This window comes from Camelus ferus, chromosome 10, assembly GCF_009834535.1.
Source record: "Camelus ferus isolate YT-003-E chromosome 10, BCGSAC_Cfer_1.0, whole genome shotgun sequence".
NCBI classification, from domain to species: Eukaryota; Metazoa; Chordata; class Mammalia; order Artiodactyla; family Camelidae; genus Camelus; species Camelus ferus.
In genome coordinates this window covers 55,710,915-55,728,186 of record NC_045705.1, presented here as the reverse complement: position 1 = coordinate 55,728,186, position 17,272 = coordinate 55,710,915, and the positions used below count along the sequence as shown (strand labels likewise).

General features: G+C 40.5%; 2 protein-coding genes across 2 annotated transcripts; one reads left to right on the top strand and one right to left on the bottom strand.

The window, feature by feature from the left end:
* On the top strand, positions 1-939 carry LOC102504774 (olfactory receptor 51I2). The gene has a single exon (XM_006185628.2). The coding sequence runs from the start codon at positions 1-3 to the stop codon at positions 937-939; it is 939 nt and encodes a 312-aa protein (XP_006185690.1).
* Positions 940-8,333: 7,394 nt separating this feature from the next.
* On the bottom strand, positions 8,334-9,278 carry LOC102511688 (olfactory receptor 51I2). The gene has a single exon (XM_006185627.1). The coding sequence runs from the start codon at positions 9,276-9,278 to the stop codon at positions 8,334-8,336; it is 945 nt and encodes a 314-aa protein (XP_006185689.1).
* Between the last annotated feature and the right edge of the window lie 7,994 nt (positions 9,279-17,272).

Genomic DNA, 17,272 nt, shown 5'->3' with positions numbered 1-17,272 from the left:
ATGGGATTGTTCAACGTCACTCGCCCTGCTTTCTTCCTTCTGACTGGCATTCCGGGTCTGGAGAGTTCTCAGATCTGGCTAGCCGGTCCCCTCTGTGTGATGTATGCCGTGGCTCTTGGGGGCAACGCAGTGATCCTGCAGGCGGTGCGAGTGGAGCCCAGCCTGCACGAGCCCATGTACTACTTCCTGTCCCTGCTGTCCTTCAGTGATGTGGCCATGTCCATGGCCACACTGCCTACCGTGCTCAGGACCTTCTGCCTCAATGCCCGCAACATTGATTTCCATGCCTGTCTCATCCAGATGTTTCTCATCCATTCCTTCTCCATGATGGAGTCAGGCATTCTGCTGGCCATGAGCTTTGACCGCTACGTGGCCATTTGTGACCCCTTGCGCTATGCGACTGTGCTCACCAACGAAGTCATTGCTGGAATGGGTTTAGTGGTGATTGCTCGGAGCTTCGTCACCCTCTTTCCCCTTCCCTTCCTCATCAAGAGGCTGCCTATCTGCAGATCCAATGTCCTTTCCCACTCTTACTGCCTTCACCCAGACATGATGAAGCTGGCCTGTGCTGATATCACTATCAACAGCATCTATGGACTCTTTGTTCTCATATCCACCTTTGGCATGGACCTCTTATGTATCTTCCTCTCCTATGTGCTCATTCTGCGCTCGGTCATGGCCATTGCTTCCCATGAAGAACGCCTCAAAGCTCTCAACACGTGTGTGGCACATATCTTGGCTGTACTTGCGTTTTATGTGCCAATGATCGGGGTCTCCACAGTGCACCGCTTTGGGAAAAATGCCCCACGCTACATACATGTCGTCTTGTCCAATGTCTACCTCTTTGTACCTCCTGTGCTCAACCCTCTCACTTATAGCGCCAAGACCAAGGAGATCCGCCGAGCCATTGTCCGCGTGTTTCACCGCATCGAAATGTGACTTCACATTTGGCTTATAATCTGTTGGTTACTGTAGCCATAGGCTGTCATCCGTGGGGTCATTTTCATTATCATTATCATCATCATATCATCATAATGAATAAGATAGACTTTTTATACTGAGAGAAAAGTAAAAGATCAGGAATGGAGCTGCAAAACTTATAGCACAAAACAAGTGATCAGTCCATTCAGGAAACAGTGGCATTTATAGAAAGATAAATGTTAGAGGAAATTGAGTGACCAGACAAAACCTTACAAAGGGGATTAATCTAAGCTAGGAATCATTTTCTATTATAATAAAAGTTACTAATACAACAGAAATTATTATAGTATTGGGTTTCTAAAAGTACTGAGTTCTGTCCTGAACGTTGCATTATTTCACTTAATATTCATAACAATCTTATGAAGTATACATAGTTCAGTAAACTGTTCACAGGAACACAGATAATCTGTGATCCAGGGAAGATTCAATACTAGTCTGTCTCTACTATTTGTACCCAACCACTACAAATCCTGCCTCTCCATCTAATCAACATCACTATTAACATTACAACTGCTCTTGCTTCCACTACCATCGTCATTCTCAAACATTCATGAGTGTTTTAACTTCACAAAGTGAAATTTGATGTCAGAACTTACAATAAGATGTATGAACGAATATGACCCTGGAAAATTGAAAGAGAATGATGTGTAGAATAATCTCCAGATTCCTCTCTCCTTTTATCTGCCCATCACTCCTTCCCCAAGGAAAATAATGTTTGATATTTGAACCATAGACTTTTTTCATTGTGCTAAGTATACGATTTACCTTTTTCTCCCCTTCTTGGGGTTTTAATTTTCTTCTATACTTGATGAAATAGAGATGACAAAAATTATATCCTTCCAGAACTTCTAGCTCAGAAAGGCTGGGGATTGTCAGAGTAGAGCATTTATGATTTATACACTAGAAAATAATTTTTTGGATATTCTCTTAAGTTAATTATTTTTGCATACTCTTTCCTTGATAGCTGGGAGATAAGCTATGACACGAAATCCCTTGTCCTCATTTTACTGCTCGTAGACTAAGTTGGGCATACATCTAGAATGCATTAAAGGAGATGCCCTGTGGAGACTTACCTACTCACCAGGGACTCGGGGCCAGAGGCTTCATAGTTGCAGATCATACACTTACCTTGAGTTTTTCACTCCATTCAAAGCTCTAGGGTTGAAGGGTTAGGTGGTAGAGAAAGAGAATTATTTCTGAATGGAGATATTGTAAGTATTTAAAATTCAAGTTTCCAAAAATGCCCATAAACACAGTAAGAGGCTCAGAAGTGCCCTTGTTCACTAAATTAATTACTTTAGGGGCAGGATTGAATAACGTAACTCAGTAAGATATCAAACACAAAATAGTTGGGATATTTAGTGGTCCAGAGGCAGACTCTGGTCTTCAGTCAATGTAAATAATGACTTTTCTGATTCATACAAGAAGTTATTTAGTTCAACATCAAATAATAATAATAATAATAATAATAATAATAATAATAATAATAGCAATCCATAATGCCTTGAGAGTTATTTTAAAAGATTCTGCAGATGCAGAGACAAGGCTTGGAAAAGCTGCTATACATGAAAAGGAGGTGAACACTCATTGATTCCCACCCCAGGGAGCAGGAGGAAGATGTCCTTTTCATCACAGGCCTAACTTTGATACCAGAAAGGACAAGGAGCAGGGAGTGGGAGCCTCCTTGAAGAGCCTCGCCCCCTCCCCACTCTTTCCTCCTTGTTCTCCATCATCAATTAGAAATGCTGCCTGTGTGCAGAGGATAAGGGAAAAAGCATTTTTAGGTTTCATCTCCTCCTATGAGGCTGGTGCCTTAAAAATAGATTCACAACCTCAGCCTCCGTCCTAAGAAAGCCAATGATATGTAGAAATTCTCTTTCACCTCTTTTTATTTAACAAGGTTTCCTTTGAACTCATCATTTTTTCTTCTTAAAGTGGTAAAATACCTGGATTTTGACATAGTGAAAAAAAAAAACAAAAAAAACCTCTTATACTCCTTTTGGGGGGGGGGCATTAGGTCTGCCCCTAATTAAGAAAATGAAATACTGAACATGATTCAGCTAAGCTGGTGAGAGGCTATTTTCAGATTTTCCAGAAAAAAAATCTCTGAGTAATAAAGGTCATTCCTTACAAGTTAAATGACAAAGGCAATAGTCTATTAAATAGTGGATTCTGTGATACTGTGTTGTACCAGAAAAGGGTGATTCTTTTGTCTGATCTTGTCGTGGGTGCATATGTCTTCCTCCCAGGCTGGTGCCGGGTGGTCAATGGAGAGAGAAGACAGAGAAGGAAGTAGAACAAGAGTTATGGGAGGATAGGATCCCTGAACTCAGGGCCTCACAGAGTCTCACAGAAAAACTTATACGGCTAAATGTCATATAGAACTAAACAAAACCCACATTGCATGGACGTGTGTGGTCCCAGGAAGTGGGAGAACCTTACAAAGGAGAGGGTGGTAAAGAGGGTGATGGATGGGCCCCTGGACACGGCTCACCATCTGTGTACTTCCTCAGTTCCACAGAGAGGTCCAGCCTGAGCTCATCGAAGCCGTCTCCGGACCTGATCTGCTCTGCTAGGTCAAGGCGACTTTGCTGCGTGGTAACAATTCAGTTAGATGAGAGTGCCCTTCCCGCAGACACTGTTTTACAGGGTGATAAGTAGGAACAAAGGTCGGGGAGTCTGTCTCCCTAGGCAGGATCATCTCGAAGGGCATTTCCTCATCAGGAGACTATCCAATACTCCAGTATCAACTGGATACATTTTCTAAATGGGCTGATATAGTGTGGACTCAGGATCCTATATAATTTTGTATGATTTTCTAATAAGTGTCTATTTGGTGATGGTTATACATTAGAGCACAAGCAACCAGATGCCTTCCAGACAACTGAGTAGACTACAAGCACCTAAATGTTTTCAGGTTTCATAGAATCAGCAAACAGCTTATGCAATCAGCAATTACTTTGTGAATTATCATCTTCCTGACCTCAAATAGTCAGGAGTCACTGCTGAGGAATTACCCTCTGCAGGGGAGGAGGAGGACTGCTCAGCAAGCAGTAACTCTACAGGAATGTCAGAAACCAAGAGTTGGTTCCATGGATTTCTATACTAGAATCAAGTATACATGGTTTGTGTTCCTATTTATAGTATAAGTGTGTTTTTTTCCTTTTCTTCTGTTATCCAGGGAAAACTTGTAGATCAAATATTTATAAGAAAGTAAAGTAGATATATTGTCCATTAAGTGATTATTTAATTAATTTGTTTTGGACATGAATAACTAGGAGTCAGCTGACATCACGGAAACATTTGCTATTTCACTGAAATTTGCATAAGCCTCCGACATCTTCAAATGGAAAGTAAATCCTCAAATGTATAGAAAGTTTATACTTTCTGTAAGTATAAAGTATAAACTTCTATACATTTTCGGAGTCATGTATCAATCATCGAAAGCATTGGTGTGTGGAAGAGTCTATTAAAAGTTTAGATGACAAACACATCTCAATAGAATTCCAAAATATAGATCTGATTATTGGACAACCACGATCTCTCATCATTTCCTGTTACTCATGTTGATTAGGAAAATTCTTCCCTAAAGTGGTTTTTGACTTCCAATCCTCTTAGCACAAATATTTAGTCATTGTTCTTTACTCAACCCTGGGTTTAAAAAATATAGTGATTTTGGGGTGAAATGAATATAATTCTAGTGACGGTGTATTTTTCTTACAAACTTTGCTTTTTGTTTGCTTATAAGACACATAGCTGATTATTCACTCAGCAATATTTATTGAAACCCACAATGTGGCAAGCATGGTGTTAGGTTTGAGGGCTCAGTGGTTACAGAATTTTGTCATTAGGTTTATGAGACAAACTTACCTGGAGAGAGATAGAAGAGGAATGTCAAGTCTCCTGGGATGTTTACTAACTGCACATTCCTTTTAAATACCTCCTTACAGAGCTGTACCACGTTTGAATGGCTGCAGTGTGATGGGGGGTGTTACTGGTGGGAATGTGGCCAATATTTATGTGAACTGTGCCAAAGTGATGTATCTAAGGCAAATATCTTATATTATTAACTGGGAAACAGAAATTTCCTGGGTGACAATCTGCATTTACAATGAAAGACAGATTATAGGTAACAATGGTTTAGAGTCAGATTTAATTATTAGTCTCCATATTCAAGTCCAATGTCTCTGAGACAAGTTCTTTTGAAATGTTAAACAGCTTAGAGTGCTAAATGACATTTTCTATCTTTGACGTGTTCGTGAAAACAAAATGTATTGTGGATTTTAACTCAAAAAAGCTGAGAATCAGGAATTTAATAAACAACTCTTGACTAAATGTTGAAGAGGCAAGTAAAGTAAATCTGAAACTCAAATGAAGGAATTTCTGCTAAACAAATATATTCAAAACTTTATTTATACTGGCTTATAGACAGTAGATTGGAAATATTTCTCATGCCAATTATTCAGCTAGGTATGGATTATAATTCACAGGAAATACTCCTCAACATTTGGAAAGCCGATAACTACAAGAACATTTTTACGAACAATGTGGAAAAATAGACTTTAATTATTAGGGGAAAAGAGAGTTATAAGACACAATTCAGGTATAAACCGGACAATTGCTCATTATTTTTAAACCCATATTGATATGTTTTCATTGTAGTTCCTTAAAGAAGCCTTTTAACATTTAGTTCACACAACAATAGTATAAAAAGTTTCATTATTTATAATTTACTTAGAGATCAGTCCCTACTTAAATATTCATTTTAACAGTTTTAACAAACACAATTTATCTCAGATAAAAAAAAGCATTTTTTCCCTACAAGTGTGTTAATTAGGGAATTGGTCAGTATTTATTATGCAGCAATAAAACACATACACATATGTTGCATCCAGCGCAGCTCAGGACCATGTCTGAGGACGGCGATGCAAGACTTAAGAAACAAAGAGACAAAGTAAAGAGCAAGGTGGGACCAGGGGACTCAAGATCTTGTGGATCGAGAGTCCCCAAATGCCTGGTCAACATCATATTTATTAGGAGTATACAGCTCAGAAAAAATGCGATCAAAGAGGTGGGGCTTTAGATAGCCCATGCGAGAAGCACCAAGTTCTGCTTGCTGTTTAACTGATTAACTTCAGGCCTATCCCTTCCAGGAACAATCACCCTCCTCGGGGTATGCAAAATTTCTAAATCTATCCTGTTGTTGCCTCCGGGACATCTTGAGATAGCAAATATTTCCCCTGGGCTTAACCACATGCTTTCATGCCAGAACAAAGTTCTGCTAATGGATGATCTGGCCTTTCAGGACCGTCCATTGTTTTACCCTAAGGAAACATCTGCTTTCTTTCATGCCCTTATAGTCAATCTCAGGATAGCTCACCTGAAATTTTCTTTAGCATAATATGTGCTATAGGTCATCTGCTGCTTAAAACATTAAAACAAAGCAAGCATGTGCATTTTAAGCAAGCAAGTGTGAGTATAATATTTTAAGCTCATGGAAATTTAGGTGTGGCTTGTTTTCCAGCAGCTTGTTTCCCAACACATATTATATATACCTACATGAATACATACATACATACATATAATGGATTTTTTTTTCTCTATTAAGAAAATAAAAGCTTTAGGGAAAGGTTGCAGCCCTACTGGTAGAGGGCATGCTTAACTTTCAAGAGGTCCTGGGTTCAATCCCTAGTACCTCCATTAAAAAATAAACAAATAAATAAGTAAACTTAATTACCCCCCCCCCGCCAAAAATAAAAAAAAATAAAATCACATGATGTTAAAAAAAAAGAAAACAAGAAAAGGAAAGCTTTAAAATTTCTGCCTCCTCAACAAATTTCTTTCTAATCTCTAGTCACTAAAAATAGGTTGTGTGTCTGTGCACGTATCCCAGTGGTCCTCTTCCAACCAAGAGCTGGAAGGTAAGTCCTTCTGTGACACAGAAAGAAATGTGTTGAGATCCCTTATTTGTTAAGAACTTAACTCTGCACGTGAGTATTCAACCGCTGAGACGCAGGCAATAAAGCACCTTCCAGTGTCACAAGTTCTTTGTTGTCAAGAATCAGGCCCAACCCACTTCCACATCCCCTCGCTTAACCCAGAGCTAGACCTGGAGTAGTCACTCTACGCACGTGTGTTAAATCAATGAAGAAGGGGTCACTGCACAGAAGGCTGAGAGAAATACATTCCCTGTTACGTGGTACTCACTCTTCCCATCCTCATGCCTTCTGTGATTCCTCAGTTATTCAGTTGAGATTAGGAAGTGTTTCTTAAAAGGAAACCTAAAAAATTCTGAACACACACTCAACAATGTGGTTTTTAATATTCAGGTCTGGATACTGAAGCATTAGGATATAATTTAAAAAAAAATTTTTTTTTAAAGGAAACTCTCCATTGTAAACATGGGAATCCCAGGGCTGTGGGTTAATCTTAGTTCTTGATTTCTTTTTTCTTTCATTTGTTTGCTCAAAACAGTGTACAGAGTTAGCTATATCCATATATAAAGAAGGATGGTTTTCCAGAATAACTGGAAGGAGGATTCTCTGGACTGAGAAGGGATAACAGAGTAGCTTTCCAGCTTTACTGGCTGTAAGGCCCCCTCTTTTACTATGGGAACAGCTCAAAGTAGCACTTTTTCTTTGAGGTCACTTCTATGAGTCAGAGCTAAGTCTCTTTCTAGAAGATGTCTGGCTCCCTGTTATGGTCCTAGAGTTGATTTGCACAATATTTTCTGTCAGTCCATAGGTTGTCTTTTTGTTTTGTTTATGGTTTCCTTCCCATTAGGGTGGTTACTAGCTCCCTAGAAGAAAGGTGAGCCTTCCCCTCATCATGCATGAGACACGGCAACAAATGATTGTTTTCCACAAAACTTTTCTCCTGCTTTTAAAGTTCTGAATCCAGGCTGATGCTGCAATGTCAGTATGGCAAGCATATATGTGCCATTTTATAGGTCTCAGAATAATAAAAGTATTGGGTGGTACCTATGATCTCAAGTAACATAACCCCCAGTTATAACATGGTTTATATGTATGCATCAGGTTTTGTCTGTTTTTGAGCTTTACTTAAAAGTATAGATGATACCAGTAGATTAGAACAAATAAAAGAGTCTGGTTGAAGACTCATCCTTATTGCGTCTGAGAGAAATCATTGATGGAAACCTGTGGTTCAGTTAAGTACAAAGTAGGGCAGCCTGATGTTTTAAGTTATGGATTATAGCCAGGCTACACCATATAGCTAACTCTAGGTCCACGTATAGGAGATTGACACCATCCAACAGACTAGCCTGTAAACCCAAACATTGGCAATAACAACAAACTCTTAGAAACCTGGATTTCTAGAAGTTCTCTTTCTGATCAGTACCTAGTCCCCAGTAGTATCTTGTGTAGCCTCTTACGAATCTCCTTAGTCTTGATGGAATAGATAATTGGGTTGAGCATTGGAGGCACAAAGAGATATACCAGGGACATGAACTTGTGCACATACTCAGGGGCATACTTCCCAAATCGATGGACCATGGACACACTAACCATGGGCACATAGAAAATGAGTACAGCACAGATGTGTGACACACATGTGTTGAGTGTCTTCAGCCTCTCCTCCTGGGATGCAATGGCCAGCACAGAGTGCAGTATGAGTGCATAGGAGAGGAGGATGAGCACTGAGTCTACACCAAAAGCAGAGATGACAATGAACAGGCCATACGTGCTGTTGATGGTGGTATCTCCACAGGGCAGGCGGATCAGGTCTGGGTGCAAGCAGTAGGAATGGGTCAGCATGTTGTCTTTACAGAAGGGCAGCCTCTTCAGAAGGAAAGGCAACGGGAAGACCATGCAGAAGCTGCAGATGATGATGGATATGCCCGTGTGAGCCACACGGGTGTCAGTGAGCACTGTAGAATAATGCAGGGGGTTACAGATGGCCACATAGCGGTCAAAACTCATGGCCAGCAAGATCCCAGACTCTGTCCAGGAGAAAAAGTGGATGAAGAACATCTGGGTCAGGCAGGCATCAAAGGCAGTCTCTGGTACATGAAAGCACAAAGTAGCCAGTATCGTAGGCAACGTAGAAAAGGACACACCCAGGTCATTCACAGACAGCAGAGACAGGAAGTAGTACATTGGCTGGTGCAAACTCTGCTCCTCCTTTATGATGAAGAGAATGAGGATGTTGCCCAGGATGGAGATAGCATAAAGCAGCAAGAGGAAGGCAGCGAACCAGTGCTCCAGTCCCTCTACCTCTGGGAAGCCTGTTAGTGTGAAGCTGGTAGTGCTCGAGATGTTGGTTCCAAAATTTCCCATGAGGGTCCCTGAGCAGCTTTTGGGGAAATACAACCAGAGTAAAATGAGGTCAGACAGTGGAAGGATTGGTCACTGTCCAGGATGGAAAGGACATATTACTTACATTTCATACCAAAGATCATGAAAGATTAGGAAGGAGGATGCTGGGGGATCGTCAGTTAGATCTCAGGCCTTCTGCAGTCTCATCATATCTGCAGATGGGGCGTAGCTTCCAATCCCTTCCCCACAAAATCCTTTGACTCTTGTTTTGGACATGATATCTTATTTTCCCTGTCTCAGTATTCTTGGCAAAATTACTCAAATTTTTCTCCAATAGCAGAAAATGACTTTCCCTTTCTATCTACCAATTCTAGCCATCACCTTCTTCAAGAAGTGAGGTACGGTATGACCTCCACAAGGTCTTTCCTTCGTTCTCTTCACTTACTAATGCGTTCCCATGAGTGCAGGTGATGACACTTCTGTCTGTACTCTGGGCTGTGTCCCCTCTCTTGCCTGCACCTGAGCATCACTCCAGCTCTTTATCCTCTCTTTGTTGCTTAAGTTCCTCACTTATTCACCAAGTGTCCAGACTCTCATGCTCCTCCACTCTTGATTGCTCTTGGTTTTTCTCTCTTGAATGTTCTTATTTTTCCCTCTGTTTAGATTAAGGATTCTGAAACTGTGCTGTATGTTCGATTCACTTGAAGATCTTTAAAAAAAAATCTCCTTTTCCTGGACCACACTCATACCATAAATCAGAATCTCTAGCAGTGGGAGTCAAAAATCAGTATTTTTTTAAAAGAAACTTCCTAGGCAATTTCAACAGGCAGCCAAGTTTGAGAGTAAGGGATTTAGATCACTCTTATCAGTTTCGTATGTCCTAACTACACCAATTTTTTCCTTATTGAGGATCAATTTCAGGATATAATCCCAAAGAAGACAAATAACAACAACAAAATCCCTCTTATTGTCCCACATATTCTTCTAGTAATCACTCATTCCTCTGCTCTCTTTCATAACCAGTATCTTCAAAATTATTTCCCACTCATAATGTTCTTACCTCTCTTCTGTACATCAGTTATCCCAAATTTATGTCACTAGCTCAGATTTCTCTTCTGGCTATAGAGTCAACCACCTGACTCCTTATTGGGCTGTCAATTAGAATAGCTCATCAGCATCTCAAACACAACATGCAAAGTTGAACTTCTGTTAATCATCATACTAGATCCTCTGCAACATTACTTATCTCATGAAAATCCATCAGCATTTATCCATGCACTTAAGCCAGAAAAACTTTGGAGGAATCTCTCACACTCTTCCACTCTCAGGTCTAATTACCAGCTTTCCAAAATATGCTTAACACCGGTTCTCCTCTCTGTCTCACTTCCAGCTAATCCATCAGTCCCATCTGTCTCACTACTCTGTCCCTCAGCATCTTTCCCCAGGATGTCTGCAGAACCTTTCTTGCTGCTCACCCAGCTCAGTGTCATGCCTCTCTCTAATCCATTCTTCACGAGGCAGCCAAATCATTTCTTAATAATATAAATAAAATGATATTACACTCCTATGGAAAACCTTTCAGTGGTTTCCTTTCACTTTTAAAATAAGAATTCAAGCAAAAATTCGAACAGTTTTACTATGGCCTGCAGCAGCATATGCACCGCCTGGGAACACATAATCTTCCAGTGATACCAATCATCGGTTACTTCTCTGCTCATGGGTTGTATGTCTCTGTTATGTATCCTCACACATACTTCATGAATCTTATCATACTTTGGAATCATAATTAATTATTTTGATTAATTTATTAATTGATCATTTGATTAGTATCTTTCTCCCCCAGTGAATTACAGGATCCCATAATCATCTCTTTTTCTTCTTATTTTATCCTCAATGCTTAGCCAAGTCTCTGGGCGTAGATTAGGATTAGGATTCAGAGATTCCTGCTACTCATTCTTATTGATTAAATGGATAAATAAACTATCCAAGGGAGAATGTATTATGACCCACATTTTGAAGTGTAAAATAAATTCAGATAACGTAAATAATTCTCCTAAAATCTAATTACTGAGTTTTTACCTAAGCTTTAGCACCTGCCAGCTATGAATTTAATTTACTTCTTTATACTTTATTTTTGCAGCTGTTGTATAGCAAAGTACAGAGTAAAACATTTAAAATTCATATTCACGACTCTTGTGCAAGATATGTACTAAATAAATGACAACTGATGAAGAGGAACATTTAGGGGCTGAGGTTCCCTGGTCCTCTGCGTTACCACTCTCAGTTTCCCGAACAAAAGATCTCCTTTTATCTTGGCTGTGTATCCACTCTGCAGTGAGAATACTAGAGTACGAGTTACTACTCGTAACACTAGTATTACGCAAGCAACCGCATCAAACAACAACTGGGGGATCTCAGGCACCGAGGGCTACAGATGAGGAGTATTGGTCTGAGGGCAGAAGTGGAATGAAGAGAAAGTCTCTAAACTTAGATCACAGACAGATAAGTGTACCTTAAATCACTTTAGGATTTTGAAGCTATAAATGTGATTCCTATAGACCTCTGTGAAGGGAGAGCTGAAGCCCCAACTTACCTCCCCAGGGCAGCTCTAGTGATGAGAGGAAAGGTGAAGGGTCTCTTAGGGAGAAACATGGAGGGCTCTGCACACAACCTCCCAGCCAGCCTCTTCCTTTGAGCTATAAAGCTTCATCTTAAGGGCCCCCTGGGCCCAGTAAGTTTCAGGACTTAGAGAGGTGGCTGGGGCAGCAGGGAATGTGAAAACTCTTGAGTGGATGGCTCCTCTGTGTCCTTTCACTTCTCCCCCTTACACGCTTCAGGGATTTGAGTTATAACTGTGTTGTCCATCATTATATAGAAGAGGAACTAAGAGAATCCATTCAATTAGTCAGAAAACAACTAGACTGAATCCCAGACCTGATTGCCAAGTTAGAGATCTTTCTATGAATTATGTCACAACCCAAAGAGATTTCAAGAAACAAAACAACATAACCACTAAGAGCTTAAATAGTTATAGTCAGCAAGTAGGTGACTATCTTGGTCTGCCTGGAACTGTGCTAGTTTAGCACTGAAGGGCCTGCACAGGGGACAAACCCTCTGTAGCTGCAAACTGGGACAGTTTGTCACCCTTTGCCCAGATCTGGGTTCAAAACCACCACCTTCCCTGTCTCGGTGTCCTTAAGAAAATTACTTAGTTCACTCAAATTCCAAATCCCTCATTTGTAAAATTGGAGCACAAATGCCCATAATGATCCAGTTGACCATGAAACTCAATATTACATGGTAAGTCATCATGAACCAGAACTACAATGACTTGCCAGTTTTCCATTTGTCAGGAAATAATTTGAGAAGATGGGATAGCCAATTGGCTCTGGGAATCCTGAGGGCTGTGTGGGCAGGCTGAGTCCCAAGATACTAATTCAAATGTCTTAAAATTAAGAGAGTCTTTGGACCATATTTTATCACACCCAAATTGTGTAATGAAGAAATTAAGACTTTAAGGAGTAAGAGGCTTGCTGACATCCACCATGAAATTGCTAACAAAGTCAAGACTTGTGCATAATTATTCCTGATTCAGGTCCCAAGGTCTATCTCCACTGTCAGGGCCATCTTTTATTACCAGGGATTTGGATGGGAGAGAAGTGACGCTGATTTTTGTTGAGCACCTGCAAAGTGTCTGTGACCATGCTAGGTTTTTGATAAAGATGAACTTACTTAATCATCAGAGAAAACCTGATGAATACATTTTATAATGCCTCAAGTCAGCACTGGAGTTTTCAGTAGGCAGACCAAACATACAGAATTAAAGCCACAGAGAAACACACAAAAAACCTATGTTTAGTATATTTAGATAACATTTTTTAAAAACATCAAAACATCAACGTCTTCTTCATGAGAAGACTAGAAATGTGTTGGACTTTACAACACTTATTTTAGGGTTTCATTTTTTAATTGTTTTTAAATTTCTATAGAGGAACACCAAAGTCTTATGTAATATTCACAGAATCCTTATCAGCTATATTTACCGTCTTCTTTTTACAAATGAGATATCTGAGATTCAGGGAGTTTAAGACACTTGCCAAGATCATTGCCAAAGTTATTAGAGAAACCAAGATTCCAATCTGGATGAAAAATCATAATTATAAACATATACTACACATGCATGCATGCACACAAGCACAGCCACCCTTTGGAAGAGGAGATTAAAGCAAAGAAAAAAGAGACTTGAAGGACAGCATCCATCAAGCAGTTATAAGGAGAAGACATGACTGGCCCACTAAGCACCGGGGACTACAGGGTTAATGTTTTAGGGTTTTGGGGAAAGATACTTGTCCATCAGAATTTAAGACATAAAACTTTTGAATTTTATGGTTATGCCCTTTACCTCTTTGTTCACCTCCAATGTAACTATGGTTGTCTCTTATCCAGGTAGGTAGGATGTGCTAGTCAAGTTGAGAAGAAAATTTTTGCCCACGTAATAATTCTATTTCTCATTGTTAATTGATAACATTGTGCACGTATGCCTCTGTCTTGGTTCGTGGGAGTTCATCCCTGAGAGAGAACCACACGGAAGGGAGTCTGAGGTAGAAGAACGAAGAGGATAGGCCTCCTCTCTGCTCTCACAGTGATCAGGACAAGAGACTAAACAAGTCATTTCCTGTGTCAGTCTGCTTCAGAAAAGACATTTGGACAGCTATAAATAGGAAACATCAGGAAGAGTAGTTTAGATTGGGTCTTGAAGGATAAATTAGAGATGTTCAGGGGAAGAGAGAAGAGAGCTCAACAAATAAGTGTCGGAGTGAACTCTACTTGCAGAAATAATTATGTCCTTTCAGTTTTACCTCCTAAACATCTGTTTAATCGACTTCTTCCCATTCCCAGTGACTCTCTAATCAGAATATCAATATGTCAACCTTAGATCATTACGCTAGCGTCCTTGCTGATCTCCCTACATTATTCAGCCCCTTTCCTATTTACTTTCCAAATTACAGAAATATTTTAAGTAAAATTTCATCGTATTATTTCCATTTCCAATATAATCAAATCCAACTTTCACATGGCCCAGAGGACCCTGAGTAATATGACAACTTCCTTTTTTTCTAACTTTATCTTGAGCCATTTGTTCTTTCTGTTGCAACCACAAAGATTTTTCAGTTCCGTGAATATGCAAAGTTGACCCCTCCCACGTGGCCTTCACAAGTGCTGCTCCCCAAGTCTTGGAAGCTTCTCCTTACTCCCCTTCCCTTCATCTGGCTGGATCCCTATCCGGTATCTGCTAGCTTAGATTGCCCCACGGAGGATTCCCCTAACCTCCTAACCTAAATAAATGCTTCTATTACATTCTCCGTTGATCTTTAACAAGCTATAAAATTGAGATGTCTCTTCTCCTTCCTAGGCTCTAAGACCTTTCCTACAAAACGAGGGGCTATATACAATGTTCTTGCAGACCCCTTCCCGTTCTGATTATTTCTACTCCTGCATACCCCTATGAGCAATGAAACACCAAGTCAGAGAGGGGCGGGACACAGTAGATGCCCTTATTCCCAGCGGCCCATGAGCTCCTGAGCTGACGTAAGCTCAAGGGACTCCCTGGATGCAGCCTTATGTTGCTCAGGCCAGAGAGTTGGCAGAGGTAATAGGGGGCTATGGGCAGGGCATGCAGGGCCCCGACTGCTGCCCTTCCTTCCGTGCATAGAGCTCTCTCCTGTAGGTAAGTTGGAGGGTCAGACACTCCAGACTCAGGCTCTAAAGCACTCTGACCCAGCTGAGAAATCCTGAGTGTTATAATGTGACAATCTGAAGAAGGAAAGACTGTCCCTAATTGGGGTCAGTTTTTTGGTTTTTTTCTCTGCTTGTTTTCACCTTTAAAACTTACCTGATTCTTCATTTTCTATTTGTTGCTCTTGTTCTCTGAAATCCTGCCATGCCTTTGCTTCAGGCATTACTTCTCAGCATGGAAACCCCTTCAGGCTACACTTTAGATGTAGATACCTTTGTGTGCATTTTTCAGAGTTAATCTGGTAGGAGAGGGGACATTTAAAAAGACAATGGCTGCTTTAGAAGCCATTTGTCAAGATCCTACTCAGTGCTAAAAGACTCCAGTATGTCTGCTTATCGCATACAGAGGCAAACAAAAATGTTTAGGAGGAGCCTGCAGGTGGGGAAAACATAGAGATTCTATGAATATGTAATGGAGAAAAAAAAAAATGAATCCTGAAAAGAAAGGACAGAAGAGGCCTGATGCAGATGGAGTTGAAAAGGCAGCTGAGAGGCTGGAGGTGGGGGTCTGAAGCAGCCTTTGGAACTCCAAGTGGCATAGTATTTGGTGTTAAGAGTTTTCACAACTGTCCACTTTTGGACCTTCGCAACCTCATCAGCAAAGTTCCTTCGCATCTCCAATTTACAATGAAGAGAACCCCAAACCGGAAGGGATCAGTGACTTACTGAGTGCACCTCCCGTGCTCAGCCTGCGCAGCAGGGGCTGAAACAATTAATAAAAGTCAGAGCCGAGTCAGGAGGGAAGATGGGATTCGTGATTCTATGGGAATTATTAGAGCTGCATGATAGAAAGCTATAATGCAGAACAGGCAGAGAAAGGGGCGCAAAAGAAGATGTAAACCTGTAGCTGTAAGAGTGGTGGGGCATGGAGAGAAGTTACCTCCTCTAGCAATCACCAGTCAAATTTGTATGGAGGATGGCATCACCGATCCTGGGCCCTGAAAGATGGATTGAACATATTGCCCACACATTCTGGGCAAGTCTGAGATCTGGGAGCTGTAATTCATGCTTGGATAAAAGCAAATACACCCATCTGGATATCTGGAGGTACAAGTCCAGAAATTTTTAGAATGAGACCAGAAATATCCATTTAGTACTGGCCACAGTGGGCTTTTAATTCTAGTCCAGTGGGTTTCAATTTGACCCTCTGGTAATAAGGGAGCATTCAAGGTTTCTAATCAGAACAGCACCATTTTCAGATTTGCCCTTTAAAAATATTAGTCCTACTCCAGATTACAGAATGAAATAGAGACGTGAGATTTATTAGGAGGGCAATATTATGGTACAAGAATGTGATTTCTTGGATCTGAAGCATGAAACTGCAGTGGAAGGAAGTGGACAAAGGCTGGCAGAGGCACTTAGGGGTCAGCATTTTCATTGATTATTACCCCTTTTAATGTAGTAGTAAAGGAAAGAGTCAAAATGACGTTTGGATTTTGAGTCTCAATCTTAGGCATAATGATAGTATTGTTCAGAGAGATGGAGAACACTGAGAGGCAATTCCATGGTATAGAGAAATGATATTGGGGGGGGGGCTGGTTTTTTTTTCAGTGAAGTATAGTTGATTTACAATGTTGTGTTAATTTCTGATTACAACTTAGTGATTCAGTTATACACACACACACACACACACACACACACACACACACACACATACATATATATTCCTTTTGAGAACTGCTTATTAATCCAGTGGCTTTAGGGAGCTAGGTGCTATTCAGATCTGAAAGAAATTAATTAAGAGAAGACTTTCCGTAAAGTTGTTCACAAAGAAAAGTAATGCCATAAGATAAATGGATAGAAGAACGAAAAGATGAGTGGAAATACAGCAGTCAAGCGCATCTTGATGAATCTCTAGAAGGCTTTCACTAGGGATGGGTATCTTTCTGTGCATCTATCTTCAGTTTGGATGAGTAGATCGAAGAGCTGAAAGATTGTACAGGAATAAGAAAGCTGGGGGCGTCATCATAAGGCAGTAAATATTCAGTAGAAAGAGAGTGGGAAGGGGGAAAGTTTATGGCTTGATGAAAAAGTGGAATGCTCAGGAAGGCAGAGTAGTCAAGGCAGCAGTCATCAGAATTTTGTCTTAGGTCTTGAAGAAAGAAATGCCCACAGATTGATAAGATCATAGCTTTGAATGTGAGATAGAGCACAGAGGAAACAGGCAAGGGTGTCAAGGAAGGCAGTGAGCCCTGTTTAACCAGCTGGATAAACTGAAA